The 27342-nt window shown below is 48.6% G+C and overlaps 10 protein-coding genes across 10 annotated transcripts; 1 reads left to right on the top strand and 9 right to left on the bottom strand.

Annotated features, from left to right (window-relative positions):
* Window positions 1-508: 508 nt before the first annotated feature.
* Window positions 509-1009, bottom strand: SETTUDRAFT_64303 (uncharacterized protein; the record flags this gene model as incomplete). The annotated part of the gene is made up of 1 exon (XM_008028239.1): window positions 509-1009. A coding segment is annotated over one exon (501 nt), but the record flags the coding sequence as incomplete, so codon positions are not given.
* Window positions 1010-3108: 2099 nt separating this feature from the next.
* Window positions 3109-5795, bottom strand: SETTUDRAFT_169513 (uncharacterized protein). The gene is made up of 5 exons (XM_008028308.1): window positions 5101-5795; window positions 4624-5057; window positions 4462-4579; window positions 3644-4413; window positions 3109-3599 (listed from the first exon to the last, which is right to left on the bottom strand). The coding sequence occupies exons 1-5, from the start codon at window positions 5473-5475 to the stop codon at window positions 3212-3214; spliced, it is 2085 nt and encodes a 694-aa protein (XP_008026499.1). The 5' UTR covers window positions 5476-5795; the 3' UTR covers window positions 3109-3211.
* A 1106-nt stretch (window positions 5796-6901) lies between these two features.
* On the bottom strand, window positions 6902-7756 carry SETTUDRAFT_39967 (uncharacterized protein; the record flags this gene model as incomplete). Its single annotated transcript, XM_008028225.1, has 3 exons — window positions 6902-7477; window positions 7526-7658; window positions 7710-7756. 3 exons carry the CDS (start codon window positions 7754-7756, stop codon window positions 6902-6904), a joined length of 756 nt encoding a protein of 251 aa, XP_008026416.1.
* Window positions 7757-8233: 477 nt separating this feature from the next.
* On the bottom strand, window positions 8234-9224 carry SETTUDRAFT_169515 (uncharacterized protein). The gene is made up of 2 exons (XM_008028309.1): window positions 8793-9224; window positions 8234-8744 (listed from the first exon to the last, which is right to left on the bottom strand). The coding sequence occupies exons 1-2, from the start codon at window positions 9031-9033 to the stop codon at window positions 8344-8346; spliced, it is 642 nt and encodes a 213-aa protein (XP_008026500.1). The 5' UTR covers window positions 9034-9224; the 3' UTR covers window positions 8234-8343.
* A 2431-nt stretch (window positions 9225-11655) lies between these two features.
* On the bottom strand, window positions 11656-12329 carry SETTUDRAFT_169516 (uncharacterized protein; the record flags this gene model as incomplete). The annotated part of the gene is made up of 1 exon (XM_008028310.1): window positions 11656-12329. A coding segment is annotated over exon 1 (386 nt), but the record flags the coding sequence as incomplete, so codon positions are not given.
* Window positions 12330-13323: 994 nt separating this feature from the next.
* SETTUDRAFT_169517 (uncharacterized protein) lies at window positions 13324-14430 on the bottom strand. The gene is made up of 3 exons (XM_008028311.1): window positions 13951-14430; window positions 13800-13904; window positions 13324-13750 (listed from the first exon to the last, which is right to left on the bottom strand). The coding sequence occupies exons 1-3, from the start codon at window positions 14294-14296 to the stop codon at window positions 13524-13526; spliced, it is 678 nt and encodes a 225-aa protein (XP_008026502.1). The 5' UTR covers window positions 14297-14430; the 3' UTR covers window positions 13324-13523.
* Window positions 14431-14983: 553 nt separating this feature from the next.
* Window positions 14984-16861, bottom strand: SETTUDRAFT_184903 (uncharacterized protein; the record flags this gene model as incomplete). The annotated part of the gene is made up of 4 exons (XM_008028312.1): window positions 14984-15562; window positions 15610-15981; window positions 16029-16732; window positions 16786-16861. The coding sequence occupies 4 exons, from the start codon at window positions 16859-16861 to the stop codon at window positions 14984-14986; spliced, it is 1731 nt and encodes a 576-aa protein (XP_008026503.1).
* A 361-nt stretch (window positions 16862-17222) lies between these two features.
* SETTUDRAFT_169518 (uncharacterized protein) lies at window positions 17223-18137 on the bottom strand. The gene is made up of 2 exons (XM_008028313.1): window positions 17584-18137; window positions 17223-17532 (listed from the first exon to the last, which is right to left on the bottom strand). Exons 1-2 carry the CDS (start codon window positions 18009-18011, stop codon window positions 17397-17399), a joined length of 564 nt encoding a protein of 187 aa, XP_008026504.1. The 5' UTR covers window positions 18012-18137; the 3' UTR covers window positions 17223-17396.
* Window positions 18138-20598: 2461 nt separating this feature from the next.
* On the top strand, window positions 20599-22075 carry SETTUDRAFT_110877 (uncharacterized protein; the record flags this gene model as incomplete). Its single annotated transcript, XM_008028314.1, has 2 exons — window positions 20599-21621; window positions 21674-22075. 2 exons carry the CDS (start codon window positions 20599-20601, stop codon window positions 22073-22075), a joined length of 1425 nt encoding a protein of 474 aa, XP_008026505.1.
* Window positions 22076-23510: 1435 nt separating this feature from the next.
* SETTUDRAFT_47751 (uncharacterized protein) lies at window positions 23511-26891 on the bottom strand (the record flags this gene model as incomplete). Its single annotated transcript, XM_008028233.1, has 3 exons — window positions 23511-23745; window positions 23794-24002; window positions 25470-26891. 3 exons carry the CDS (start codon window positions 26889-26891, stop codon window positions 23511-23513), a joined length of 1866 nt encoding a protein of 621 aa, XP_008026424.1.
* Between the last annotated feature and the right edge of the window lie 451 nt (window positions 26892-27342).

Here is a 27342-nt window from a genome sequence, read left to right on the forward strand (position 1 = left end):
TTGGTCGGGCTGATGTAATGTTCTGCTGTTGAATACCTGGCAAGTGCATGCACACCTGGCGCAGCATCATGAAGTGCACGTCGCTATTCCAACGCGGCTCGGCGGCATCCGAGTCCTGCAGCTTGTGCGTTTTGTCTCTTATCTCTTCCATGATCTCCAGTTCCATCAGAATCTTCTCTTTTGACGGCAGCGCGCTGGGCGTCTGGCTCCACCACCAATCCTCTGCTTCTACACGTTCCTCAACATCAGACCTGATCTCGTGCGGTATCACGCCCTTTCCCCTTCTTATGTTTTCTACTTGGCGCACCAGCTGTTGTATTGTGTCTGGATAGTCCTTCTTCTCCAAATGCATCCTCTTCACTCTGCGATCCAACAAGCTGAGATCGACCATGCTTTTCACTGGGCTCTTTGACCTGCTCATCACTTTCCTGCTCGAGCTGGATGTGACTGTTGTCTCGGTGGTGACGCTCTCGGTATCTAACGGCGTACGAAAAGACCGAGAGCTCCGCGATTGACTATCAGCGGACATCCAGCGGTGTGTGGATGTGGCAGACGGTAGAACGGTGAGGTCGCGCCGCTTAAGCACCGGTAGTTCTGAGGGAGGGTTTTTTGCAAAGCAACTGTCGTCTATGTCTTCCATGTTTCGCTCCCCCTCACTTCCCTCGGCGATATGCAACGCAGCAACGTTTACCTCCGCCGACACAATCTCGTCCGTAATGAGCTGCCGACGACTTCTCGATCTCGTTACCCTTGTATTTGTTCGTTCGTTGTCTCGCATCATTCTCGTCTGTATCCCAGCGGTCAAATATGATGTTGCGGTGTGGTAGGTGGCTCGTGAATGTCGCAGCGCAGCATCGGCGCGGCCTTTCTCCGACCAGTCATGCGCCTCGAGGACGTTCTCTAGCCAGTCGACGATGCTGCGCGATTCTGAACAACACGGTAAGTCTGAATTTTGTGCAAAGGCATCGGAGTACGAAGGTTGTGTGTCGCGCAGGCCGTGGGTACTCATTGCGAATGTGTGATGATATACTGCACGCGGATAGGGAGTGTGGAGTTTGTTAGTGATTGGCAAGGGTCGGGCTAATACGCTGGTTGTCGGGGCAGCAAGCGACTCGCTCAGGGTCTACCGTAGTACCCGTGCACCCAACGAGCTAGTAGTATGACCAGTGAGCCACTCGAACAACAACAGGACTCCTGAAAGATGACGTTATACAGCCACTTACAAAACCGATTATCGCGAGATCTCTTGATGAACTGTTATACAGATGCATGCAAAACTTTCTATTTATTCGGAATATTCTATATGTTGCTGTATTGGTGGTGTGCGGGTCTTTGACAATGCAGATCTTTACGCGAAGCGATGATGCAGACGATGGTTGTGAAGGCGCTTCAAAGCAGCGTAGCAATGCTGTGGCCAGACGCCGTAACCGCACGGTAAGCGCGATCGGAAAGTAGTCGATCAGAGTTGGCACAAGTAGTCACCGCGTACTTCCGCTTCATCGCTTCTTTGGTACTCATAGCACGAGTCGTGAATATACGTTCCGCAAACATGGAGACCCGCGCACCGGCACAATAGTCTTTGCCAGTACAACTTTTGCCCGTGACGAGTGGGCTCCACTAGACAGGGTAGCAAGCCATCCGCAACACTGTAAAGCCATTCCACTACAGCCCGTGCGACTTCAATGCTACCTGGATCGCGAGGCCAAATACCAGTTTCCACACAGACAAAGTGCTAGTCTCGACAGCCGAAAGCAGTAGCTTCAGCTGCGATGTCGTTGGTCACCTCTCCTCCTTGCAGTAGAACAGACCGATGCTATCTACTACGGGGCGTCCGCCGATATCAGTCAATCGATGAGAAACCTACACTCTCATGCACTGGCAAGCTCCAGTTGTTCTAAAAAGACGACCCTTAATGTTACACTAAGTTTCGCTCGCATATAGGTGTCCTTGATTTGTCACTGTGCTGGTTTCTTCGGGAAAATCCATGAGTCGTTTGTCTGAGATTCTGGTTCAATTGATGTTTGGTGCTTATCGGGCAGGGGTTTTTTTTTTCCAAACAAGCGCCCACCAGGCGAGCCGATGCGCCACTTACGATGAAAGGTAGGTAACACGGAGAATGCGGAAACAACAAGTGCATGCAGGTGTACGTATCGGTAAGTTGGTGCCCCTCACGACTCATCGATACAGTACTACCATGTGTCACCTTCCAGATGGAGGCTAGTCTTGTAGGGGCAACATGCGAGAACTGCAGGCTGGCTCTCCTCGTGTTATCATAGCGTTCAATGAATTTAGTCACATGGCATGTATTTGTACTACTTAGTCGTTTATTATTAACTATAGGGTGCTTGTTTCCTGTCTAGCTGATCCTTGCCGTGGGCACAAGTGCTGAGTGGATGGCTGTCACCACATCTACGTGTGATCTAGTCCCATTGCGGTCAGCCTCGCTTGTAGTTACCTAGCAGTGGGCCGGTTAAACTCAAGGAGGTGTCGTGGCGCTCGGGTTAACTTGGCAACAAGCCATCCCACAGCGGCTACGAAGGACGATTGTATCGGTCTACACATGTTGCCATTTTGTTTCTTCCATTGCCTACCGTTTATAAGGCTACAAAGCCATCAGTAAGTTGCTCTCTTCCTAAAAGTCTTCTGCCTGATTGGTGTTGGTCCGCTATAGTTGACAGTCCCGACTTTGCAACGACTTTCGTTGTACGCATTTGTAGAACTTTCTAAGCTTCCGAATGCTAGATAAAGCTGAACTCAGGCGTCGAAGAGCACAATCTGAGAGGGACGAAGCCAGGAACCGACGTGAGAAAGAGGAAGAGATAAACAAACTATAAACTCGATGGCTTTGGTGGCTAGCTGTGGCTTGTTCAGGACGGCCCGGAGGTTGTGTCAACCAGAGAGGTTGCCGAATACCTGGTTGCGGAGGTCCTTGTAATTAATGAAGATGCGCACTTTTTTTCCACAACAATGTTGACAATCACACTGCTTAGATACTCTCAAAACCAACGTCCAAACTCCTTGAATTCTCACTATAGAGAGGTTCTTGGTGTGCGGTCGGGGATATTGTGAGCGAGCATAGTCAAGTAAACATCCCTAGAAACTGCGCCTGAAAGGGAGAAGTGAGTAAATTCAAGATGAAGGGCAGACTTGATTTTACACACTCCAAGTACTCTAACTAGTTAGTTAGTTAGATGATCGGCTTTATAAGCACTCAACCAACAATCTTCTTCCCTTCTGTCAGCAAAATAATTTCTTTCTCAAGTCTTGAGCGTTCATGCTTTGTCTGCAACTCCTCTCCAGCAATATCCTCCAACGTCTCGTGATCAAGGCGAGCAACGAGTTGGGCGGATAGCAAAGTTAATGGTGTTGTTTCTCCAGTCACAAGCATGCAGTCGGCGACTTGCATACGGACTGCGTCAATGAATCGCTTTCTGGCGACTTTGTAGTAAGAACACAGTATGTCATGGATCTCAAGGGTGGTGTGTCTTGCATTACTTAGGGGGTGGCTCTGGACAATGTCATCCAGACGCACCACCGTTCCGTGCTTGCAATCCGTGATGCTTTTCGAAACTAAGCCCGCGCGTACACGTTCATTTCGACTAGTATTCCCATCAGCGTCACAGTTCACGCATGGATCACATACCGTTTCTGGAGATTCTCATTGAAGTAATGATTGTATGTAGCAGGTGTTCCACGGAGCTCAATGTCGAGAAGGAACTGCGTGTGGTTAATCGCATCTCGATACATCTTTTTTAAGTCATCCAGCAACAATCTCCTGATCCCGTCCGAGACTCGAGGGCTAGGTGCGACCTGCTGCAGCACTTCGACAATGAAGTTATGTACCAAGGCAATCATGTCGCTGATATATCCATGTGCGAGATAGCCCCAATTGGCTGCCTGTTCTTTCAATGTCACACCCAATATTTTGGCGTCAAATGTGCCAAGTTCGAAACCTCTGGATTCGCGGTACAATTCATCGATCCACTCAATGATATCATCACCAGGTGGGGCTGAAACCGAGGTGTTTTCATGGGTGAGGTCTTCAATGTCTGGATCGTCCTTGACTGTCCGTACCTCGACGTCAGCGGAGTCGTGCATGGTAAGCTCCAGAATCCCATTCTGTATTGATGAGCCCTTTGTTTGAAACCGATATACATGGCCATGGCTTTCCAGGGCCTTGGCGAAGGCCTCTCCTCGATTGATCGCCTGGGTGGCGAGTCGAAGAGTAGGATTGCGTCCGAATATACCTGATCGGTTATATCCAGCTTCTAGTGCGTCCGATACAAGGTTCTGGAACCGAATAGCAACATCAACTACGTACTGGAACTGTTCCTCGCGCGTCTGGCGTTTCGGGCCTAGTTGGCGTAAACTCTTCATAGCTATCTTCAGCTTTTGTGAGAGTTCAGACCGGACCTGCAGTATTAGCTTTGTGTGAGTTTTGAGTCAGAGCTTTTGACCAACCTTGGGGAATTCCCGACGTATATGGTCTTCGAGTATCGCCTGTAACCGGACTCTGAGCTTTTGGACTCCCAACTTTTCCTTATCTAAACTTTTCCAAGGCGTTGTCTTGGAAAAAAATCTGCCTCTATTGCGTGTCGACATCGTCCAGCGTTCAGGTTAGACTGCCCGGGATTTCGCACCAAATGCCAACCCAAGCGCAAGCGGTGCTTCCGTTCCTCTAGCAAATCTACAACAGCACCCTCACCGCCCTGATCGATGAGATCAGGCTTCGTCAAAACGCCCAAGGTACGGATTCCTTCAGTATCGAGGTCTTCCGCTCGTTCGAGAATCTCTTGGGTAGCAATATCGACATTGCAAGGAACAACAACCAACACGACAGACCTCGGGTTAGACATGTAGCCGTGTACCATCTGGTCAACCAAGGCGATATCTTCCTTTGTGGTCATGCCTTGTGTTGTCCGCTTGAAGATACCGGGGACATCTATGACACTGAAGTGTTCCTGGGACGGTCCAGACACTTCTAGGCGCAGTACATCTTCGGAAAATGTGCGCTGACCAGACATCATGTTCGATCCGATTTCCATAGTACTCGTTACCTTTCTTGTGAGTTTCAGGAAAGACATGAGACGCACTACATACCTGTTCCATGATATTGCGGAATGAGTCTGCGTCAAGTGACTGCATGGGACTTGTGCTCCATTCTCGGAGCTTCTGTTGTCTCTCTTGGGGGCTACTTTTGGCTGGTATAATGGATGCGACTATGTTTTCTTCGCTTGACCGGCGGAACGTGATTTGTGTTGCAAAGCGGGTACACAGCCCACTATCTCGAGGGAAGGGCAAACCTGTGAGCCCTTCGAGCACTGAACTCTTGCCACTAGATTGATCCCCTACAACTACTAATTGAGGTAGATCGACATATTCTCCAGCATTGCAAGCGAAAAGCTTGTCAATCTTCTCGAGAATTGTTGAACTTACAAGCCCACCAACAGGTGTGGTACCGGAGTGCGTATCCATCTTATGGGAATAGTGTCGATAGATTCAGGCCTGGCGCCCTGCTTCTGTAGAACTGTCAAGATTCGTATCGGCTGCAGTGTGATCGGGAAGCGATGCTGTGAAGCTCTTGATTGGTAGTGAAGAGGCGTACTCTTGACCGTTGAAGATGATGAGTGATGAGACTATGGTTGCATGTAGAGTTATGTAGCTGTCGAAAGAAAAAGTAAAAAAACTCTATTCCCGTGGAATGTTCTTTAGGACGTCAAGTGACAGCAGTCTGGGTTTTTCAAAATCCGTAATTAATGCAACAAACCTGAGAAATTGCCGTGTTTCGTCTTTGCATAAACTTCTCTGCACATGATTTTTAACTAGAAACCTCACGCACTAATCAAATCTTGGATATATCCCTAGCATATAAGCTAACTATGAATGACATCGGATTTGTAAGAATCCCCGCACTTGGTTAGCTGTACGACATACTGGTACATACATAAGAACCAGGGCATCATATCATGCTTGGTCCCGTATGATGTGCTCCGCAGCTGCTAGGAGTAGACTGGTCTACCCCTGTTTACACTACGGCACATGAGGAGGTTCGCTTGCGATCCGCTGGTTGAAAAGCGTAAGCTGCTTACTGGCAGGCAGCTGCGCCACTGCGGCACAGTTCATAGCGTATCGTGTGCTGAGCTGACACACATTCTTCAAAGTGCTTACGGTCGCGATCGAGTCAATCTCGCTTGTAGAGCGGGACGGCCGCTTCCGCACCGCAATCACTGCTATTAGCCATTGCGTTTATATCACTAGTGGGAGAGGGAAGTTGCAACCTCTCTCCAAGGTGGCTCATGCGAATGGGTTATCTTCCTAGCGTGCGTGTGCGCTGACAGATCAGCGCTGACGCTAAGCTGTATTCGGCTATCTGCAAACACGGGGCTGTCGCAATGCCTACATTGAGTTAGCATCTCTGTCCGTGAACGGGGCTTCTATACTATTGGTTTTGGGTCACAGTTGTATATGTATACACATCATGTTCGATTTGATATGTATCAATACTTGGCAACTACATATTTGTAACTACAGTCATTAGCGATTGCGGCTTCACCCTTCCACGCAGCGGCGCAGCGGTTTCGAACAGCCCCACCTTCCGTACATGGCTTAAGGCAAGAAGCTAGCCACAGGACCATCGATATGATTGGTCAGTTCTCAATCTTATGATGGCGGGACTTTTGAGATGATGCCTGCGGAGGTGAAGCCGCAATTGCTAATGACTGTACACAACATAAAATGAGTAATTCATATAGTCTGCCAATAGAGCTGCATAAAGCCAGCGATTGCTTCTCCTCTAAGAAAGAAAAATTGATTAGGCAATGACTGATAGCCTATGACATATCTGTGATGGGAACTTGGGATTGAAGATACAAGAGCCCGTTGCTTTAAGCGACTTTCATGTTCACGGTCGTACAATGTACGAACTCCAGTTCGAGCGGTGATTCCCACAATGAGGGCAATGGTAGCTGGATCCTGAAGATGCACCAACTTCCCAGTGCCCAGAGCAATCCGAACATCTGTACTTCGTTCGGTCCTGCTTCTCACGCACACTATGCTTGCTTGCCTGGAGCTGAACCAAATCTGAAGCGAAGCCAGCAGTCTCTCCCAAAACGTCGCAAAACCCCTGCTTTTGCAAAAGCGATGTGATGTGTTCGCATGCGACATCGACTACCAGGCTTCGGAGCCCTTGGTCGTTTGGCGGGGTAGAGTTATATACCTCTGCAATAGCGTGCGGAAAGTCGTCCATGTTCCAGCACGTCTCGACTGACTCTTGAAATTTCTGTCTAGCGACTGACTTCAATGCTGGAATATCATACTTGTCCGCTATACTATACACTTTGACGTTGAATACCATCGGTGAAGCAGCATCAGCCACGCTCCCGCCAGCGTCATAGTCAAATGTGTATAGGAACTGAAGCATTGCCTCGACAGCGGAGACATCATCGTCGATTAGAGGGATAATCCTTTCCACTGACTCCTACGGCCATACCGTCAGAAACAGCCCTGCGATAGCGATAACACGTACCTTCCAGTCTCCTTCGAAAGCATTCGAGAAAAACTTCGATTGAGCAGATAGCACGATCTTATGGATTCGAAACTCTTTTCCAGCACATGTTATGGTTCCATCGGATAGCTTTGGAGAATCGTAATACCTTGGACTGTTAAAGAGCACGTGACTGCTTGGATAATCGGAACAAGATGGTACTCACTCTCGAAGATTGAGCAGTAATGTTTGGAAGGGTTGTTCAGTCTGCATTTTGACGAAGATATCATAGCAAGAGGTCCAGGGTAAGAGCTTTTATGATCCGGAAAACACAAGAGATCTGCGGGCGGGGTAGTAGTCGTAGAGGGGAAATCAGGTCGGGTTTCGGTTAGATCCAGCTCTGAGACTTGGCGCATGCAACGTGGGTTAGATAAGCATAGATTGAGATGGATACAACTATAACATTGATAAAGACTAACTTTCACAATGCAGCTTTGTGCAAGTCCTGTGCACGAATGGGTGAAGGAACGATGATAGCTCTGAGTTCGAGGGGGTTCGTTGTTCCATCGTCTGCACCGTTTCATTTGCTTGAATCAAGGCTATCATGCAATGGCTAGTCAATTAGCTAGCAGTATTGCTATCAGAGTTTCTATGGATCAGTAACTGCTTGTCTTGCCACCCATTCTCGCACTCTCTCCACAAAATACGCAGCTGTCTATTGCTCTGTCCAGTGTTTCTGCTTCTATTAACAATGCGACCTAGCGATCAACCTAGCTAGTCCGACCCTGTGCTGGCTGGACGATTTCTCAACAACCAGCAAGGAGCCCTGCAAGCAAAGCAACGGCGTATAATTTGTTTTCTCACAAACCCCCCAAAGTAGCAGAACCCTTAGACGGACCACCGAACAAACCGCCTCTTGGATGGAGGGTAGAGAAGGTCGCGGAAGGCGGTGGAAAAATAGCGCTCTCAAAATACTGAACGACAAAATCGCCACCTTCGCGGATAAGATCCTTGAATATACTCTTACTACCTAGTTCTTTGATGTGATCCTTTGCTATCTCTACTACTGCAGATCGCATGCCAAGATCGTTCGCAGGGGTAGTCGCATATATTTCTCGGATGCACTCTGGAAAGGAGTCGTTGGTCCAGAAATCTTGTAACTTGTGCTGAAGCTTTGCTATAGCAACCACTTTCAAGTCTTCCAAGAAGAACATGTCGGCAAGGGCGTATACGCGAGGCTCTTTCAGCAACGCAGGGTCATCTGGTGGGAGTTAGGAAATCGAGCGCATAGGTTCATCCTTCACCTTACCCTCAATGTCGTGTGATAGATTGTCCGGATAATCACCTGTGTACAAGTACTCAAAGACCCTCCAGTAGGCGGCCTCACTACCATCGTTGTACGCGAGCACCCCTGAGATTCCCTCAGCAAACGAGTCCTGAAACGCCTTTTCCAGATATTCGCTTTGCGTGCAGACAACACATTTGTGAACAGGTAGACTCTTGCCATAGATGACAACGGTAGCATCGGAGTATGTCGGGTCGTTGAACATTCTGTAGCAGTTAGGTGAGATAGCAGAAGTCCCAAAGGCAAATACCTGGCAATGTTCTGCATGAACTCTGCCGAACGTTTTTCCATTATGGAGACAAGTGATATGGTAGATGGTCGCCTTTCTGGTAGTATAGTTACTGGCACGCTCGATTGGTGGCCAAGAGCCAGCTGTCGCTGAACCGTCCGCGCTATAGCAGACGCAGATCCTTGGGCAAATGGGGATCAGAGAGGCGTGAACGACAGCCGAGTGCTGGGGGGGAGACTGGAAGTATCGCGGCCGCAAAGATGAGGCAGATGCCTCTACGATCCTAGAAGCGCAGTATTCAGTTAGTAGAACCAGTACCTAGATGGGCCGCCAAGCATATGTAGATAGTGGTTGAAGGGAAACTGCAAGCCGCTGGGGACAGATGGCTCTTGTTTTCGAGGGTGACGTGGGGCGGCGCGGAAGTTTCCGCGACGCGTCGGCTGTCCGCCAAGCCTGCCAGCCGGGCATAGCTGTGGAGATCACGGCTGAAACCGAGTAGGATATAATCAATCAATCAATCAATCAATCCCACTACAAACTATGTCGCAATAGAGTAACTGCTGAACAAGTTACGAAAACTATACAAATAACATTTTACTACTCCCCTAGTTAATACATGAGTGCTACTGGCGCTTTACAGGGCTCCGGCTCCAGCTCTGGTTGTGATTGCTGGACACAGCTCCTCTTCGACTTCTTCCTGACCTTCGATGTGGGCACCGACGAGCCCCCCTCTTGCGCATCAGCCTCGTTCTCGATTTCACCCTCGGTGTTGCTATCTGCTTCTCGCGCCGATACCTTGCGCTTGCGACCACGTTTGCCCTTGCTTTTCTCCGCAGCAGCCTTATCTCTCGCAGCGCGTGTCGCACGCGCTTTATCCAGATCCTCCCACTTCATCACCTTCGCCTTGCCTATAACCAACGACCGTGCGGATCGTCGCACCTTCGCTTCGTTGTTGATGGTATAAAAAAGTCGATTATGGTCCTGAAGCAGGCTTTGTCTAGCAAAGGATATTTTGGCCGCGCTTGCGAGCTTCTGCACACGCCCTTGCAGGCGCTGTCTGCTAGCCTCGTCAGATGCAGCCGCACAGGTATCCTGTTTGATTAGGTCGGTCAACCATATTAAGCCCTCTACCGTCACAGGCGTCACAGGTGTGTGTAGAGCCTCGTCCGCTGGGCAGGACGTTGGCGCTACATTTGTGCTAGCATTGTTATGCTCTACAGGTGGCTTCGGCATATCACGAAGCACTCTCGCTGGATCGAAAGGAGACAAGCCAGCCGCAGCCCATCCCGCTAGGATGTTCCTTTTTGTTATGGCTCTATCTCTGGCTGGCTTGTAAAGGTACGCAAAGTGCTCCTTACCGATTGTGTCTACACCACCTCGATTCAACCGCTCAACTTGGTCGCGGTATGCTGTCTTCAAGGGTGCAAAAACAGAAACGTCACATGGCTGGAGCTTGTGAGAAGTGTGGGAGGGTAGTCGACAGAGAGTGATGTTGTTGGCGAAGCAAAACTCCAGGATCTCAAGCGTTTCGTGGCTGCCAAAGCCATCAGATATCAGTACTCGTGGCTTGCCGTTGGCGATTCTTCTGGTCTGGGGATCGAACACACGCGTGAGCCACTCTAAGCTAATCTTAGAGTCATTGTACCCGTTTTCGGAGAATCCATAGTGCCAGCCAGGGGACGGATGGGTGGTCCAGTTACTTCGGTGGGTTGCAGCTGGCCAGATGATAAGAGGGTGCAATGACCTACCATCAGCACTGACGTACTCTATAGCGGTAGCCATTGTCCGCTTAACGCCGGCGCCTCTATACCCTCGTACGTCATCTCTGCCTATAAGAACCTTGGTAGAGCTCAGCATGCTTAGCATGACGCCTGTTTCATACATGTTGTATACATTCTCTGGCCGGATAGCAGGATCCTGTAGCACCTTGCCTATTACTTCAAACCACTCCGTGACCTTGTCGTATATATGTATCTCATGGCGTCTCCAGTCTATTGATCTGACTCGTTTCGCTTTCAGTTCAGGATGGCGTTTCCCGAAGGCTTGAGCCCAGTTCTTACCGGGCGGCTTATTTCGTCTACTCGCAAGGGATCGGCGTCGGGCTATACTGAGGGCTAGCTTTGGTATGTACTTGATGCGGACTGGTTGTCCAAAACTACACATTAGCAACAGAAATGCGACAAGGGCTTTCTCCTCTTCTACGCTGAGGTACAGCTGGCGTTGGGCCACCTCTTCTTTCGAGGGTCGCCCCTTGTATCGATTGTATAGCGTGGTGAGGGCGACACCACTGGAATCAGCTCGGGCAGCCCATGTGCTGTTGTCATTTGGAGGAAGCTTTGCAAGTGCCTTACTGGCTGGGTCCATTTGTGTGATCGTGATGGTAACAAAAGACGCGATGAGTAACTTCTGGTAGTAGTGTATCCTTATGCTTCTATGTTAAAAATAATCCAATATCTATAGATGGTTCGAGAAGGGCATCATGCTTGGCGCTGCGTTTGAACGAGCATAGCGGGTACAAGAACACTAATTTTTTAGTTGAGCAAATAGTTAGTCAATTTGTGGCTTTACGTAACTTAGACTTAAGATCGTAGTGGGAGTTGTATGTGTTTTTAAATTCTGCTTGTTACAGTACAATAGGGTTGAGATCTGGAGAATAAGCGGGCCAGTCTAGCGTTCTAATGTGGTGCTCATCCAGAAAATCTCTGACCGCGCCAGCGGTGTCTATCCGCACGTTATCATGCATGAACAGCTGTGTGCGCCGCCAATTGGGTAAAAGACCTCGCTGGAGAGTTTGGATGTAACTTTGGGCGCTGTATCCGCAGCGGGCGGCATCTATATCTCTTTCCATAATCACTAGTGGGCTGCGTCGTGCACACCCAGTTTCATCCAGCCATATAGCCCCCCACACCATTTGCCGCGGGCCCTGGCTGGCCCGGGCCTCTGTTAACATCCTATGCTTCCATTTTTCATGAGGATACCGAAAGCACCACTCAGTTGTGGAGCCAGCATTTTTCTGAACTAGGCACTCATCAGAGAACTTGACTATGCGGCGCTGCCAAGGGAAGTTACGGTATTCGCGGGCGAAGGCGAGGCGTTTTCGGGCATGGGTGGCGGTCAGTTTTGGGCGAAGTTTGCAGCGATAGTTGACTAAACCGCGACTGCGGAGTACCCGGCTAAGTGTACGGTGGCTGGGAGGCTTCGAAATGGTCTCATCTTCTTTCACAAAGCTTGCTACTTTAGCGAGGTCTTCGTATAGGATTTTAGGCATTGCGCGTGCAGCCCGATATACTATCTTCTTCTGATGATCCGAAAGTATTGGTGGTCGCCCGGAGCGAGGTCTGGTATCAATAGTGCCGGTTTAGTTGAACTTCTGGTGCAGTGCCCGGATGGTGGATGGGTCGCGCCCAAGCTGCTCCGCCACCTCTTTGTAAGTTGCGCCGCCGCGCAACATCCCAATCGCGACACCACGATCCTCTATTGTCATGTGCGGACGACAGCGCGCATTTTGAGGCATCGTATGAGCGAATTGGTTAGGCGCAGCGTTGGTGGTGAGCGTTCAAAGTTGGGTGCGATGTTGGTGTTGGTGGGGCGGCTAGAGCTTCGGAGGGAAAACTTTTGTCATGTGACTGTATCAGCTGCTTAGCGTAGCTGGATCGTTAATTACTCGTGTAGATTTTGAGCTCGTTCCGCTGCGCGCAGTAGTTCCCCCGCTTGCATGCAACTTTCTGGTTGCGATTTAATTAAATCACGGAAATGAAACTTGGAAGACAATAGTTAGTTAGTTCAATACGCCTTTGATAATGGAAGTAGACTGTGTGGAGAGTTTCCAAAGACCTAAGTAGCGGTTTTTTCCCTGTCCAGCAGTTTTTCCGATTGACAGGAGCGGCATTGTATCAGTCCAAGCTGAGTACCTTCATGCGATTCAAATGTAGTTATATCCTTCACTGGCGGAGGTGCTTTTTCCAACGTAGCATCTGATCTGTGGCGTTCACCACGTGACGTACATACTCCTGGCAGTGCCCCGCATATGCCTTGCATAGCAGGCGCTAGCGCCGCCATAATTGCTAAAAACTTCTGCACGTAAGGGCACATCTTGACGATTGGACATGAATGTTCGTTTTCGGCCTCTGATAAAATGGGCATAGATCTCAAGTTTGTCACCATTCCCGAGGAGGAAGCGGAGGATGAGCATAAGCTCAAAGAGATTTTCATGAAAGAGGTATGACTCTACAAATACGCCCAAAGAATTTATCTGAATTATGTGGCAGACAAGCACAGTATCCGAGCATATAACTGCTACCGAATGGCAATCGGGATTAGGCACAGAAGAAATCAAACTAAACGACTTTGCCATTGTTATTAAGTACAATACCGGCACAGAAGGCTCAGTAAAGATTTGTTCAAACACAGAGCACAAAACAGTGAGCACCCACCCGGGGTCTGTGGAGGGGGTGAAAATGGTGATCTTAAAACCGGGCTGTTTCTGTTATTGGTTCGGAGGGGCGACAGTTCGAATTCTGAAGTAAGGCTGTCTCGTTTTGCTTGATATGGAATCTGAGGGCGTTCGCACACCAATCGTGTGGAACGAGAATGTACGGCTGTCTCGCATCATACGGCAAAGAAATCTCGATGGTTGCGCCGTTTGCAAGGGCATCGGCCATGTATCCAACCATCCCTTTTGTTAAGGGAACAGCTATAGCCCATTAGACTTCTAAGTAGCAACGCACTGCCATTAAACGTACTCTCAACTTTGTTTGTGTGTCGTACCTGGGCTGGATTATCTTGCGCACAATTGTAGCCTTCTTGGCTGATATCTTGATCTTCTTGACCTACACGGCACTCTAAATCTGCACAAGTTAAAGAAGTTAATCAGAAAGTGAAGGAAATGCTGACCTCGAGTAGTTTTAGTGAGTAAATACGACCGTTTAGCAGAGTTCCACCATTCTCGAATGTTTTCTAGAGTCTTTGGATCTTTTTGCAGTACAGCAAGGTCTTTCACACTGACCGTAGCTGCACATAATAAGACGATTGCAATGTCAATTGCGGAAATGTCGAGCAACAATTTTCGTGCACGTGCGTTAATGCTCCGCTGTGCTGCTTTAGAGGTACCGTGTTTTCCAGCCATTACCGTTTCTCTCCATCTAATGTATTTTTTTTCGTATTTACGAATTCTGGCGGTTCCCTGAGCAAAGGACGCTTGTTCTTGTTTCAGCCGCTGCAAGAATTTCCCAAGGTTCATCTTGAGATGGTGGAGAACGATAAACGCGAAAGACGAGCGTCGAAAGGCGGATGGCGAAAGGCGGGTGGCGAAAGGCGGGTGGCGAAAGGCGGATGGCGAAAGGCGGGTGGCGAAAGGCGGATGGCGAAAGGCGGATGGCGAAAGGCGGGTGGCGAAAGGCGGATGGCGAAAGGCGGATGGCGAAAGGCGGATGGCGAAAGGTGAAAGGTGAAAGGTGAAAGGTGAAAGGTGAAAGGTGAAAGGTGAAAGGTGAAAGGTGAAAAGTGAAAAGTGAAAGGCGGAAGGCGGAATCCTTTCGCGTCGCTTACTAAACTAAGGCCTCCCTTTAACTAGTTAATTACTACTTATAGTTTCTGTTCATGTCACGTGATTTAGATATGAGGCTCAAAGGGCAGCCCTTGGGCCCATCGGGTATCTCTTGGGCCAGTTAGGCGGAACACCTGCGTCATGTGAAAGCTCTCGCCTGATACTTAGGATGGAACCTAAGGATTTATCTGAATGCTAATCTGACATTCTTGCACCCACCTGCCGAACCTCTCACACATGGGGCATCAAGAGTCACAGGTAGGCTATGTGGCGTGGCGGGAGCCAAACAGCTAGGCTCATGTAGTTGACCCAGTGAGCTTAGTAGAAGCTAGTGTGGGCTAATCTTCCACGAATCAAATCAAATGGTGTCAAGAAAATTTGCTATTCTTGAAGGATCTCTAATACCGAGCAGCTAGATGTAAACCACCACACAAGTTCTGCATTTCGTGGAATCATGACCCAGCCTTCTTCCACTTTTCTGTTACAAAAGACTTTTGTGTAGGGTCCCATTTCCGTCTGCTCTAAGAAAAAGTACATCTGCCCAGTCAACTCATAATCCTCAATATCGTAATCATAGCCAAACCGTCCCAGTAGTTCTTCGTGGTCTTCGTATATCAACAATATCCCAATTGTAGGCTTCTGTGGCATCTTGTTGTCCGTATATAGTCGTACGCGGTCGACTCCAGTCATTGTTCCCAAAGACTGGAACCATTGTGGAATTGGTGAAATTGGGGGTGTGTGTGTCGCCTGGAAAGGCCTGTCAGGTGGGGATCGCAGCGATACTTTTTCCTGTGTTACACCGATTCTCATCTGCTCTGAAGATGAGATTCCCTTGTCGTTGTAACAAACACCCGTTACTCGACTGTCATAAGAAGCGAGGGGATGGTACAAATAGCTGTCCTGTTGTTCGCTAGGAATATATGGTCCAAATGTGCATGTTCGTTGTAGAGAAGTGCTGAGCTGTTATTGAGTCAGATCCCTGTTGCTAGGAGAATGGATTACCTTACGATGAGAGCGGGACAATGTATGTTGATACCATTATTTAACTCGCGCACCCAAGCTGATACGACGTCCTCGTTCTTTGCAAGAGGAAAATAGATACACACCACGTCCCTAATATGTCGACTTTCATCTCCGGAGAATCTCCATTTGCTACTGTCGGTGTAAGTATTGATGCTAATGATGCCACTCAGAGTGCACCAGACAACGACACCCCGTGTGTCGTTCCTTAGTTCCACGTATCTCATCAGGGTTGGAGGAGATGAATTGCGATCATTGATATACCACGTATCTACCATAGGTGGATGCAGTAATGGGATGTCCCAGTACGGGATCCAAGGTGACTCTTCGTTTCCCGGTTCGAATTCTGTGAGAATGTTCTTTGCTAGTAAGCGGCTATAAGTGAATAGCAAAATATGGCACATACCATGATACGGGCACGTAGTTTGAGATGCTCTGCGCTAGTACGTATGATTTTATACCAAAGATCCTGCCGTGAGAATGGAAATTCGCCTTTAAAGTTGACCTCTATGACCCCTACACTGTCTCGGGTGACAGTAATAGCCAACTCGCCTCGCCTGTAAATGGTCGCTTTTCTGTCGATGCTCAGATTCCTCACGTATGAGGAGCCTAAAAAGACTACTTTCGCAGCCGAGACGGGCTCTCCACTATACTCTATGATGTCGATTGTATCGTGTTCCTTTCTCTCCCAAAAATCTTGTAGTGACTTTTCCTCTCCTAGAATTGTTACAGGCTGCTGCAGAGCACACGGCCACGAAAACTCTGCGATACGACAAAGGAGTTCTCGTGAGAGTTTCTGGGCCATCATCTGTAGTAAGTTTGTCGAACCCTTCTCTGGATCGCCACAAATCGCATTCAGACAGCCTATGTATTTGGTATACGCATGCTGCTCTCTTCCGCTATTGGGATATGCAAAGTTTACAGTCCCAGACAACTGTAGTAAGTCTCGAAGTCGTAGCCGTGATTTTGGAAAGAAGTGCTGGTAATACTGGTAGCAGTCCCAATGAACACAGTTTGGTATTTGTATTTGACCAGATTGGCATGGTAGACAGTAGGGTTTCTGGCAGAAAACATCTTTGTATGGACGAAACAAAGGCTCTTGGGCGGCACCTAAAACACGGAATATTAGCAGAAGCGCTGAGGTTCGACAGAAATGGACGTACCAGTAGCAACAAGTTCGTTATCCTGTACTGCCAAGTGACACAGCAAACATGATAGTCGATTCTTCGCGTGATACATCGTAGCGTGATAAAGAAACGAGAGTGCGCTGCTGGAGCTTTATGTCATTGATGGGACGCTGCGCACGGACCGACGCAGTGCCTCAGGAGGCTTGGTCTGTGCGTTGACTAGTCGCACTAATACGCTAAGATCCTGGCACCTTGGTAGGAGCGCAGCTTATCTGCTCCTTCCCACCACACATGCTCATTGCCAGTTTCCAGTTCTTGACATTCTGCTGTAGGGACTCAAAATAATGTCTCTAAGTTACACATTATGTTAACCTTAAGTTTAAACTAGTTCGTATGGGGCGTCTGGCATATAACATGATTGAAATGTAAATTTAATTCTTTAGTGACTAACTATAGACAGATACATGAGGTTGGTGCTTGCAAAGATTGTGCGGCTCATTGGACTTGGTTGTACAGTCTCTGTCTCGACGGATAAATCTCACAAGAAGTGTTTCCTACTACGTAAATCGTAACGAAAACACAGAACTAAAAAAGAAGACCATGACGATAACTCAGTATCCACCGAAATCCCAATAGTTATATACCTATCAGTTCCACTCAATTTGGCCATTTACGTACCGATACCACCTTCCAGTTGAGTGCTGTATCCACTGTGTAGTCGATGTGTTCGATGGGGTGGATGGCAGTACCGAAAATGTTGGCTGTGGCACCTGATTCGAGCTCCTACAATCGTCTTAGCATTGTAACGCAAGATGAACACAAGGTTTCACTTACTGTGACGGTAACGCTGATGGAGTATAAGCAGAGCTAGGCGGAAGTTGCTTCATGTGCAACAAACCGGCACGCAATTGAGCAGCGTCCACGGAATTTGCATCAATATAAGCACTGCGAGTCCCTTGAGGTTGAGCATTCCCGGAAGAGTTAACTGTGAGACTTCGAAAATTACCATCTGATTCGTATTTCCACAGCCGTGCTTCAGTACCAATCGTTGTTACGGCGTATACGAAGCTGAGTCGTTTATAGTCTAGGTAGGTGCCACAAGCCTCAAAAGCCTGTCCCTCGACTTCTTGCATCGCAGTAGTGGATTGGCTTGCCCGTTTGGCTTCGTGGAAGAACAGAACCATGATACGCGGTGTTCCAGCCTCAACATACTGCAGTTGACCATCAACGCGCCGTTGTGGATCATTTGCTGAAGCTGCCATCTCTCGAACGAAATTATATTGCTCTTCTGGAAAAAATGTTTTAAATACGAGCGTCCAGAATGCCACAGCTGTGCTCTCATTGTTTTGCCGGACGGCGTTGTAGTATGCTGTTAAAGCTGGAGTTGTGAGGAGGCTCATAGCGCAAGTATAGGTAAGTGAAGAAGTAGTTATTCAAGAAATGTTTGGACGGTAATTCTAAATTAGAAAGGCGAAAGACTAGATACTATATACAAAAGTCTAATTAGTAACTTTTCGCTTTTCGCTTTTCGCTTTTCGCTTTTCGCTTTTCACGTTTCACTTTTCACTTTTCACTTTTCACTTTTCACTTTTCACTGTCTAACTAAGTATCTACAAGCGAGGCCGACCGCGACAAGACTAGATCGTGGCCGTAAGCAGTTTGAAGGATCTGTCGGCTCAGCGCATGATACGAACCGTGCTGCATTAGGGCGCGTGCTTACCAGTAAGCAGCTTACGCTTCCCAAGTGGCCGTATGCGCAGATTCTTAGGGTTAGGAGTGGTTGAATTCGAGACTCTGGGTGCTATCATGCATGCCGCGGGGTTGCAGACTAATCATTGGATGTCACGTTGTGTGACAGTGCATAATCATCCGGGAGAAATCGAATCATCGTTGTTGCGCTAAGCTGTATTCAACCATTTGCAAATATGAGATGTCAAGACACACGCTTTATACTATGGTCGCGTGTTCTTGCTGTGACGATCATGCAGAGTCGTATGCCTTCGCCAAACCCTCCTAATCGCATATCGACACGTAACAGAGTCGGCTGGCCTCTTGCATCACACAGTATGCACATGACTATGTATGGACACGGTCTTTGAAACCCTCAACTGATGTGATGCTGTGTGGAGCGGCGCGACCCGAGTAGCGCTGACTGCCATCAGACTTGTGCGTTTGCCATGCTGATCTTAGCCTCCTAGCACAAATGGCCTATCTAGGATGATAATGTCATCGTTCCGTGCGGGGACATGCAGGCTGGCGAAGCGCTTGCGTTAGTGTATGTATAACTTGAGTGGAAAACACAGGAGACACCTAGCGAGTGGGTTTCTAGCAAGGCAGATGCGCACGCTAGGAGGACAATGCACTCGCATAAGCCATCTTCGAGAGTGTCTGTAACTTTCTTCTCCTATGCTTGCCTGCTATGGAAACGACCAGTGGTATACAGAATTGTGATGGCCGATAGCAGCGATTGCGGTGCAGAAGTGGCCGAATCTAGACCGTATGGCTGCTGCGACTATCCCGCGCTACAAGCAAGGCTGACCACGAAAGAGCTCGACAGCGACCCTAAGCACTTTGAACAATCCGTTGGCTCAGCGCGCGATACAAGTTATGCCTCGTTGGAGCGACTGCTTGCCAGTAAGCAGCTCACGTTTCCCAAACGACGGATCCTAAGCGAACTTCCCAATACGCCGTAGCTCAAACAAGGGTAACTAATTAGGTCAGTTTACTACAGGCAGCTGCGCCACGCATCCTACAGGAAAAAGTATGGCATGGCAAAGTGACCCTCACAGATATGTGATACATATATACAGCTAGTTACAGGTTTCTCACAAACTCAACATCATCTATGCTTAGCTCATACGCCAGGTGTCTAGTTAGCAAAGGTATGATTATTAAGGGAAGTCTCTAGTTAAACATCACGTACACATATCTTATCAGTAAACAATTTCTGTGCACATGGATTCATCACGCATAGACCAAAGCTGGCAATTCTAGGCGCTTCTTCCACTTACTACTGATCATAGGAGAAGTCAATCCGCTGTAACTCGGCGGCTGGATGGACCTTGCGCGAGAGTAGCGGCTTTTTTTTTGACAGGACTATTAGATGACCCTACAGGCAAGCATAGTCCTTGAGTGGCCATCTATCACGGCTAGCAGTACGCTTTTTTATTATAAGTCGAGAGCCGCTACGAGAATACAGTAGTAGACCCTTCATGGCGGAACAGCAGCTAACGGCGAGTTGCACTGCAACCAACGCAAGTTTCGATATTTCTACAGAATCAGGGCTCCACGCCTGGATCCATTGGCACTATCATGAGAAGGGCTTTCGATACAATGGGACGTACAAAAGTTTGGCAGGGTTGCGAGCGCATTTGTTTGCCCTGAACACAAAGCTTTCGCGAAAAAGCATCCGTCAGGCGATTCATCAGTGAGTACACCCCGCGACTGATTCTTGCTCGGTAGCATTCTTTGTCAACTCTATTAAACTCTAAGCATGGGTCGGCTTGCACGTTGTCTCGCAGTGAAGTCCTGAACCTTGATATCTACTGAAATACATGTCACACACTTATACCTAAATTAACGCTAAGCAGGCTTCTTTCACCAGAACATCCGTACAGCCTGATGGAAGCAGAAAATAGAAGTATCTCAACGAACAATACTAGAAATAAAGATACGGATACCCTACCTTCGAAACCGAGTGCTAGCATAACCAGGACGGAACCACTAAAGCCACAATCAGCCCCAGGCATACCGTACGTGCCGCAGCCCGGTCTTGCTCAAGGCGCAGCGGTGGCTGAACAAAACTTCTCCGTCCCGAGTAGCAAGGCTTACTGTTCTTCCAGTACCGTCATGCCTGAGAACCTTGCGGCTGATCGAGGTGGATGCGTCCGCAAAGACAGTCTGACATCCAGATATGGCATTTTGAGCGATACAAACCTTCTTGTATCAGACGATAGCGAACAAAATGACACTGGATATATTCAACTCCACGAAAGGGCTACCCAGATTCGGCACGCACCGATATTGGGCATGGATGTCATCTTGCAGAACGATCAACACCTTATCCCACAATATGGGCTCATAGGTTTATACGGCGAAGCGAAGAATATCAGATCTAAGCTTTTCCTGAATACCAATGTCCCGTTCTCTATGTTCCTTTGCGGAGTCCAAGGAAGCGGCAAGTCCCACACAACATCCTGCATCCTTGAGAATTCTCTGATACCCTCTAAACATCTCGGAGAGCTCCAAAACCCACTTTCTGCGCTAGTGTTCAGCTACGGTCACTTTAGTGGCGACGGCATTGGGTTCAGCATTAGCGAAGCCGCGTTCTTGGCTTCTAGCGGATCCAACATACCTAGTGCAGCCCATGTCAAAAAGGTGCATGTCTTGGTATCACCGTCGAACTATGTGCGAATATCGAAGCTGTACCTACAGCTTCCTAACGTTTCGGTCACGCCGTTTAAGATCAAACCTCGGAACCTCGACATCACTACAATCCTTACATTGATGAACGTCAACGATTCGGAAGAAACACCGCTCTACATGGCACAAGTCACGCAGATACTTCGCGAAATGTCGACAACAGGAGAACCATTCGATTACAGGGCGTTTAAGCTACATCTAAAGAAGCAGAAATTCAACCCTGCACAAACCAACATGCTCCAGATGCGTCTCAGCTTACTCGAGTCATTTTTGGACATGACAGATACCTCTCCCGAAATGGTGTTCTTTCCTGGTGAAATAACAATCATGGATATGTCTTGTCCCTTTGTTGATGCCAATACGGCGTGTGTCCTCTTTGAGATTGGGCTTCAGCAATACCTGCATTCTCAAGGTGCCGGTAAGATGATCGTCTTAGACGAAGCACACAAGGTATGGACCATAAAACCTCTCCATTCCCGGCTTTGTAACTGATTCTGATCAGTACATGCTTAAAATACCGGGAGCGAAGTCGCTGAACGAGGCACTTCTCCAGACCATCCGCCTACAGCGGCACCACGGCGCTAGGGTTGTTGTCTCAACACAAGAGCCTACCCTCTTAACTGACCTAATCGCTCTTTGCTCCGTTACGGTAATTCATCGCTTCTCAAGTCCAGAGTGGTTCTCGGCTATCAGACGCCATATCCCCATCACAGATGAAAGCCGCAATGATCTCATGCGAAGGATTGAGAGCCTAAAGACAGGACAAGCGATCGTATACTCACCTAACACAGTCCTTGGTTTTGATGACTACGGCAAGTTAATCATGGGTACAAGTGGAATGATCAATGTTCGAGTTAGGAGGAGACTTACAAGCGATGGAGGACAATCTGTACTAGCAGTGTAGGAAGGTTGCTTCCGGAACAATTTGAATACCTGCGCATTTTATTTCTACTCGGTGAGGAGGGTACCACCTTTGCTCTCATGATCTTCATGTTGAAAACCTTTTTTTGCAATCGTGGCAATCAATCCAGATTGAAAACCCTGCCTGTACATGAAGCAATGTAACTCATTGCTGTGTGGGCTAGTTTTTAAGCTGTAGTTACGGGCTGCACTACGTGAGAAGGCATCTTGGAGAAAATGTAGACGCAGAGATGGACCTAGTCCATCAGGGATACCCGTATAATGCTGGTAGAAGTGGTCATATGCGCAAAACCAAGTTACACAGTTTCCCAGGTGCACATAGCAGCTGCCTAAGCCAAGCGTTTGGCCCTGAGTATTTCGCCTAAAGACTAGAGAGCATGTTCTAAGCTATGTGTCTTGGAAGACCCACGGATTCCACTTTAAGCAGGCGCTGAGTGCTCAGCTGAAGGAGGTGGCATTGACAGGGAGATACATCACATATTCAAGTACGCTGTAAGTAGACATTGCAGAGAGTTGGTTTGTTTTGCAAGGAAAAATACTCGAGATACGATAGTGTTGTCACTAGTTTCTTGAAATCACTATGTCTAGAAGCGCCGATTGGGTTGATACATGTATAATCTCATGCTGCCCAGCAAAAGTAGACACATTATTTTCCTGACGAGTATCGGCTTTGACCATTCCCAGAGTTATAGTATGTTGAGCCCTGCTTTCATTAGCTAAACAAGAATCGTTAAATCGAAGTCGAAAAGCCGTATACATTCGGGTTGCTATAGTAATATGAACCATTGCTATTCGAGTAGTGATAACTATTCTGATTCGACACACGCGCACCGTAATCACGAGAGCAGTAGTGGTTGCCCTGAGATAACATTAGCATCAGCCGTAGTGTGAAATTGCAGACTGTGATTCATAGTCTATCCTACTGTCAGATTGTGATGGGTTTTCTGATCAAGGACACGTTGTACTGTAATAAAAGATTGTGATAATTGATGGGAGGGAATTGATGGTATTGATTGTTCTGCTCTCTGTCTGCTCCAGCGGCGCGCAGGCGCGCCGCCTTATGAGCGCTGTTGCTATTGTTTTTTTTGTATCAGGTAGGCGGCGGAGTATCAGCCTCGCCTAGGGGTAGATCTTGGCGCTCGGCCCTGATCGGCCCGGATCACAGAATCCGGGTGCTCAGTTACACCTGGATTCTGCCACTTATCTGACAACTAGGTAAGTGCTGACAGGGATGGCATTGTATCAAGAAACGATATTTTCACACTTTCATGACATCATCGTTCCACGGATCAAGTTTCTCTTCTGTGACGTCTGCACAGCGTGGGACGGGAAGTTTGATGGCAGGTTGGAGCTAACTACGCCACCCAAAGAGTAAGTGTCACACGGTGCATAGATGAACTTGTTGGGAATGACTGTATTTAGACTCCACGTGAATTGTCAGGTGACAGTGTAAGTAGCGCCTTTGGAATATCCTTCAATTTTTCCACGTCTATAATAGTGGGCAACACATCCACGTCATGACTTTGGTGGAAAGCTGCAAGAGCTGACAATGCCGGTGCGATCGAGTTACTGAGTTTCCTGAGGAGCGTTCCTTGCTTTTCTTCCAGCAACGTGGCAAATTCAGCAAAATCGTTGATGTTGATGTCGAAGAGCCTAGTCTGGTCAGCATGATTGGCAGTGCTGAACACATAGCGCACCCACATGTGATCTGTCAAAGAGAAGCTAGGGAAAGACGGTCCAGAAAGTAAGAGACCTAGTACACCGATGCCAAAGTGCTTTGTCAGCATCTGCAGTCGTTTTCCTAACTGCCGAAAAGGTTTGACTTTGGAATAAATCGCAAGGTATTCCTTGGACGTGCTTTCTACACCAGGGATGATTCGGGAAGTCAAGAATATGATCTCGGCAGCATCCTGCAGCACATGAGGATTGCCTATTGGTGATTTGTTTCAGAACCCAAAAGTCTCTAGAGTTTGCACGTTCATACGTTCGTATCACTGAGAAAACTGTTTTCCATCCTCATAAAGTCGTATCGCATAGTATCGCTTAGGAGAATGCAAGTGTTCTTTTCGTTGTAAGGAGGCGACCTTGGACCTCACGCTAAGCCTCTGTCGCTTAGTGGTAACCTTGCCCCAATGGCATCAGTTTCTGTTAGCGACACCATAGGCTGATCTTCCTCATACTCAGAATACATAACCAATGCGTGCTATTTACGTAGTTAGTTTGAATCTTTCTGAATAAGCGTATAACTAGCGGGCCCATGTCTTTTGTAGAATGACAACTTAGCTGCGCGTGCAAAGCGGAAGCTGCAAGTGCATAAGAGTGTAGCATAGGCAATGAACCCTTATGGTTCATTGTGTTCAACTTTGTACAAGACTCTAGTATTTAATCTAAGGATTATACTTCATTCTCGAACCCCTCGTGATATTATATCGATCTACCAATCGTGCTATCACACCAACCCCGTCCATCGTACTCACTCATTCCCTGAGAACCAACTCTTAGGTCATCTAAGGATAACCTTCACACTTAGTTTATACTTAAGTACGTATATAAAACTGTTACAAGTAACAAGAAGGATTCTCTCCTTGATGTGGGACTCGAGGCTGGAGACCAACCAGTGTCCACGTCAGAAGGTAATGATCAACGCGGGGCGTTGGTCACGTGAAGTGGCATCTCGCCAAGACACAACACCTCGAGATGCCAGGCCCTCTCCAGACGTTGGGGCATCTGCGATGCCAGCGACATCCGAGAAGCCACGGGCTTGAGCAGAGGACAGGTACAGATTGCAATGGGTATAAAGGATGGACGGATTTCATTATTACACTCGTTGTGGTCAACTTAAATAGTTTATCTCTTACATAGATTGTCAACTAGTTATTCTATCGTTTATAGAATTGGCATTGTTTACCTGTTGGTTAACATTGAGTCAAGAGTAGCGAATAAGTCCTGATTAGAGCGTCATGCCCTTATATACGTTAAGAAACGTTACACGTGCGTGGAAGACGACAAAACGAGAGGAAAACAACAGTCAAGCTTTACGCATAACCTTGTTAGGTAGTCGAGAACCAGCGTATTCATGCGCAATGCGAACAAAGTATATTGAGAAGAAGAATATGTGGGTATCGTGTAAGCAACCAATCAAGCAACTCCTTTTTGCCTGCCAAATCCCCAAAGCGTAATAACAAAATGCACGAAGCACACCACGAAAGCCTTCACAGGCCCTTTCCCCGACATATATATTCCACCTACTCCGCCACCTCAGCTCCCACTCCCAATTCATCCTCACGTTCCGCATGCCCCACCTCATACCCACTCAAATCCCAAAACCTCGGAACTTCATGACTAGCCATGGCCTTGCCAGCCCATACTTCACGTACCCAGCGCATCTCCTCTGTCCAAGTCTGTTCGGGATCAGATCTTTGACGTTCTTGTTCCAACCACTTTTGTGCCAAGGGCGAGCCGTGGGATACTATCGCACACGATTCTTCTGCTTCGTGGTCGGAATGGCGGGTGGAGGATTCAGTGGATGGCGCCGACGAGACGTTGGACGAGAATGATGCTTGCTCGGGGATAGGCGACGCTTTCCGTCGTTTGTTGCTTGGGGGTGTTTGACACGGTGAGAGGGGTTCGTGATCCATACATCCGATCGAACGTTTGCGGAGGTTTGTCGCAGAAGGAGATGTGTTCGTGTTGACATCCCTGTGGGCGTCAACATCGTCAACACGATTGCTGCCGACCGCATCCTCATCCGGTTTCCGTTTCTTCGGGCTCACCGACCGCTTCCTGCTCGACGACATGGAGAACCGCTCACAAGCCGCGGCAGTAAAGTATCCACGCGAGAGAATCTGGTCGTTGAGAGCGGCACGCACAGCCAACCGGCGACTCTCCTTACACGAGAGGAACGCGTCCAGCAGAGGAAACAGCGTCCATGCGAAACGCGCAAACAGCATCTCAACCCCGACGTCCGACTGGTGCAGCTCCCGGTTGTGGTAGAGATGCTCAAACTCTGCTGAAGGCTCAAGCAGATGGAGAACCAACCGCATCTTTCCGTCGTCACTCGAAGGCTTCGGCACAAAGACGAATCGGGGCCTGTCAAAGGCAATGTGGAGGCTCGCTGTCAAGAACATGGCATTGGCCGTATCGTCCATGCCGCTGGTCAAACTCCGATTGTAATTCGACATGCTGTTTGCCTTCCACCAGTCCACTTCCGCCTGCGGCACAATGTGCGCGACCTGCAGCTCTTCTCGGTATCCGCTTATACGGCAGCTTCCGTCACGCATCTGCAGTGCCATTGTGAGGTTGGAGGGTGTACGGGCCGAGTCGAGAGACGTCGCGTTCACGGAAAGCTGCTCCCAGTGCGCTGGGGTTTGGTTGTGTGGGAAGTGCCATTCGTGGAAGTTGGGGACGATGCGATACGGCTCGCCTTCGGGTCCATCGATGGGTTCGTCGTGGTCGAGGTGGTAATAATAGCTGCGCGCGACCAATGTGCTATTGGCATCGACTCGGTTGTTGCGCGCGTCGTCGGGGTTGCGTGACGTCGAGAGCCAGCCGTTGAACCGATTGCCTGCGATTATGGCGCAGGCGTCGAGGGCGAACTGCGCATAGAGGCCTGGGGTTCCGGGTCGCTGCGACGCCTCTTCCCCGTTGTCATGGCCGCCGTCCGTGTCCGTATCGATCGCATATAGTTTGAAGAGGACGTTGATGCTATCGTCGTAGCCGGGGTGGCGGAAGAGAATCTGCGGGCGCCGCGGTAACTTGGGCAGTGGGGGCGCCGTGGCTGGGGGCCGAGCGTACGGCATCGTCGTCGTGTCGTTGAGCGTGTAAGAGGTTGCGACGTCTTTGGCAAAGGCCGCCGAAGTTGAGGATGTGTGGTTGACCAAGCAACACGATTGCGCCCGCGGGCATGCCAAGCCACTACAGCGACCCCGCCAGCACGAGCGATACGCTGGCCATGGAATTACAGAGCCGCTGCATGTCGCCTATGGCCGTAAACTTGAGCAACAAAGACTGACGAACCCACACTAACGTATGCGATTCCGAGCAGTAATTGCAAGTTCTGCGAAAAGGGCGTGCTTCAATCTAGTGGCCTACACCAGTGTCCAACCGAGATTTCTTTGAGGGTAATCGTTTCCATCTCTTGCATAAGGCTGTTTCTCCACATATCAGTACTTCATAACCTGGAATATCATACCACCATCTCGTCCATGCATATTGTTACAGAAAGTGTAATGAGAAGTGAAACAACGCTGC

Source organism: Exserohilum turcica (assembly GCF_000359705.1).
Source record: "Exserohilum turcica Et28A unplaced genomic scaffold SETTUscaffold_23, whole genome shotgun sequence".
NCBI lineage: Eukaryota > Fungi > Ascomycota > Dothideomycetes > Pleosporales > Pleosporaceae > Exserohilum > Exserohilum turcicum.

Bases quoted from the DNA above. Each gene is read 5' to 3' on its own strand.
- SETTUDRAFT_169513 (XM_008028308.1), bottom strand. From the start codon at position 5,475: ATGGATACGCACTCCGGTACCACACCTGTTGGTGGGCTTGTAAGTTCA. The intron at 5,058-5,100 runs GTATGTAGTGCG...CTCACAAGAAAG, and splicing joins TCCGCAATATCATGGAACAG to GTAACGAGTACTATGGAAAT. The intron at 3,600-3,643 runs GTATGTGATCCA...TGGGAATACTAG, and splicing joins AATGAGAATCTCCAGAAACG to TCGAAATGAACGTGTACGCG.
- SETTUDRAFT_169515 (XM_008028309.1), bottom strand. From the start codon at position 9,033: ATGTTCAACGACCCGACATACTCCGATGCTACCGTTGTCATCTATGGC. The intron at 8,745-8,792 runs GTAAGGTGAAGG...AACTCCCACCAG, and splicing joins TCTATCACACGACATTGAGG to ATGACCCTGCGTTGCTGAAA.
- SETTUDRAFT_169517 (XM_008028311.1), bottom strand. From the start codon at position 14,296: ATGAACCTTGGGAAATTCTTGCAGCGGCTGAAACAAGAACAAGCGTCC. The intron at 13,905-13,950 runs GTCAGCATTTCC...TAACTTGTGCAG, and splicing joins ACTCACTAAAACTACTCGAG to ATTTAGAGTGCCGTGTAGGT. The intron at 13,751-13,799 runs GTACGTTTAATG...AATGGGCTATAG, and splicing joins ACACACAAACAAAGTTGAGA to CTGTTCCCTTAACAAAAGGG.
- SETTUDRAFT_169518 (XM_008028313.1), bottom strand. From the start codon at position 18,011: ATGGCAGCTTCAGCAAATGATCCACAACGGCGCGTTGATGGTCAACTG. The intron at 17,533-17,583 runs GTAAGTGAAACC...AGACGATTGTAG, and splicing joins CCATCAGCGTTACCGTCACA to GAGCTCGAATCAGGTGCCAC.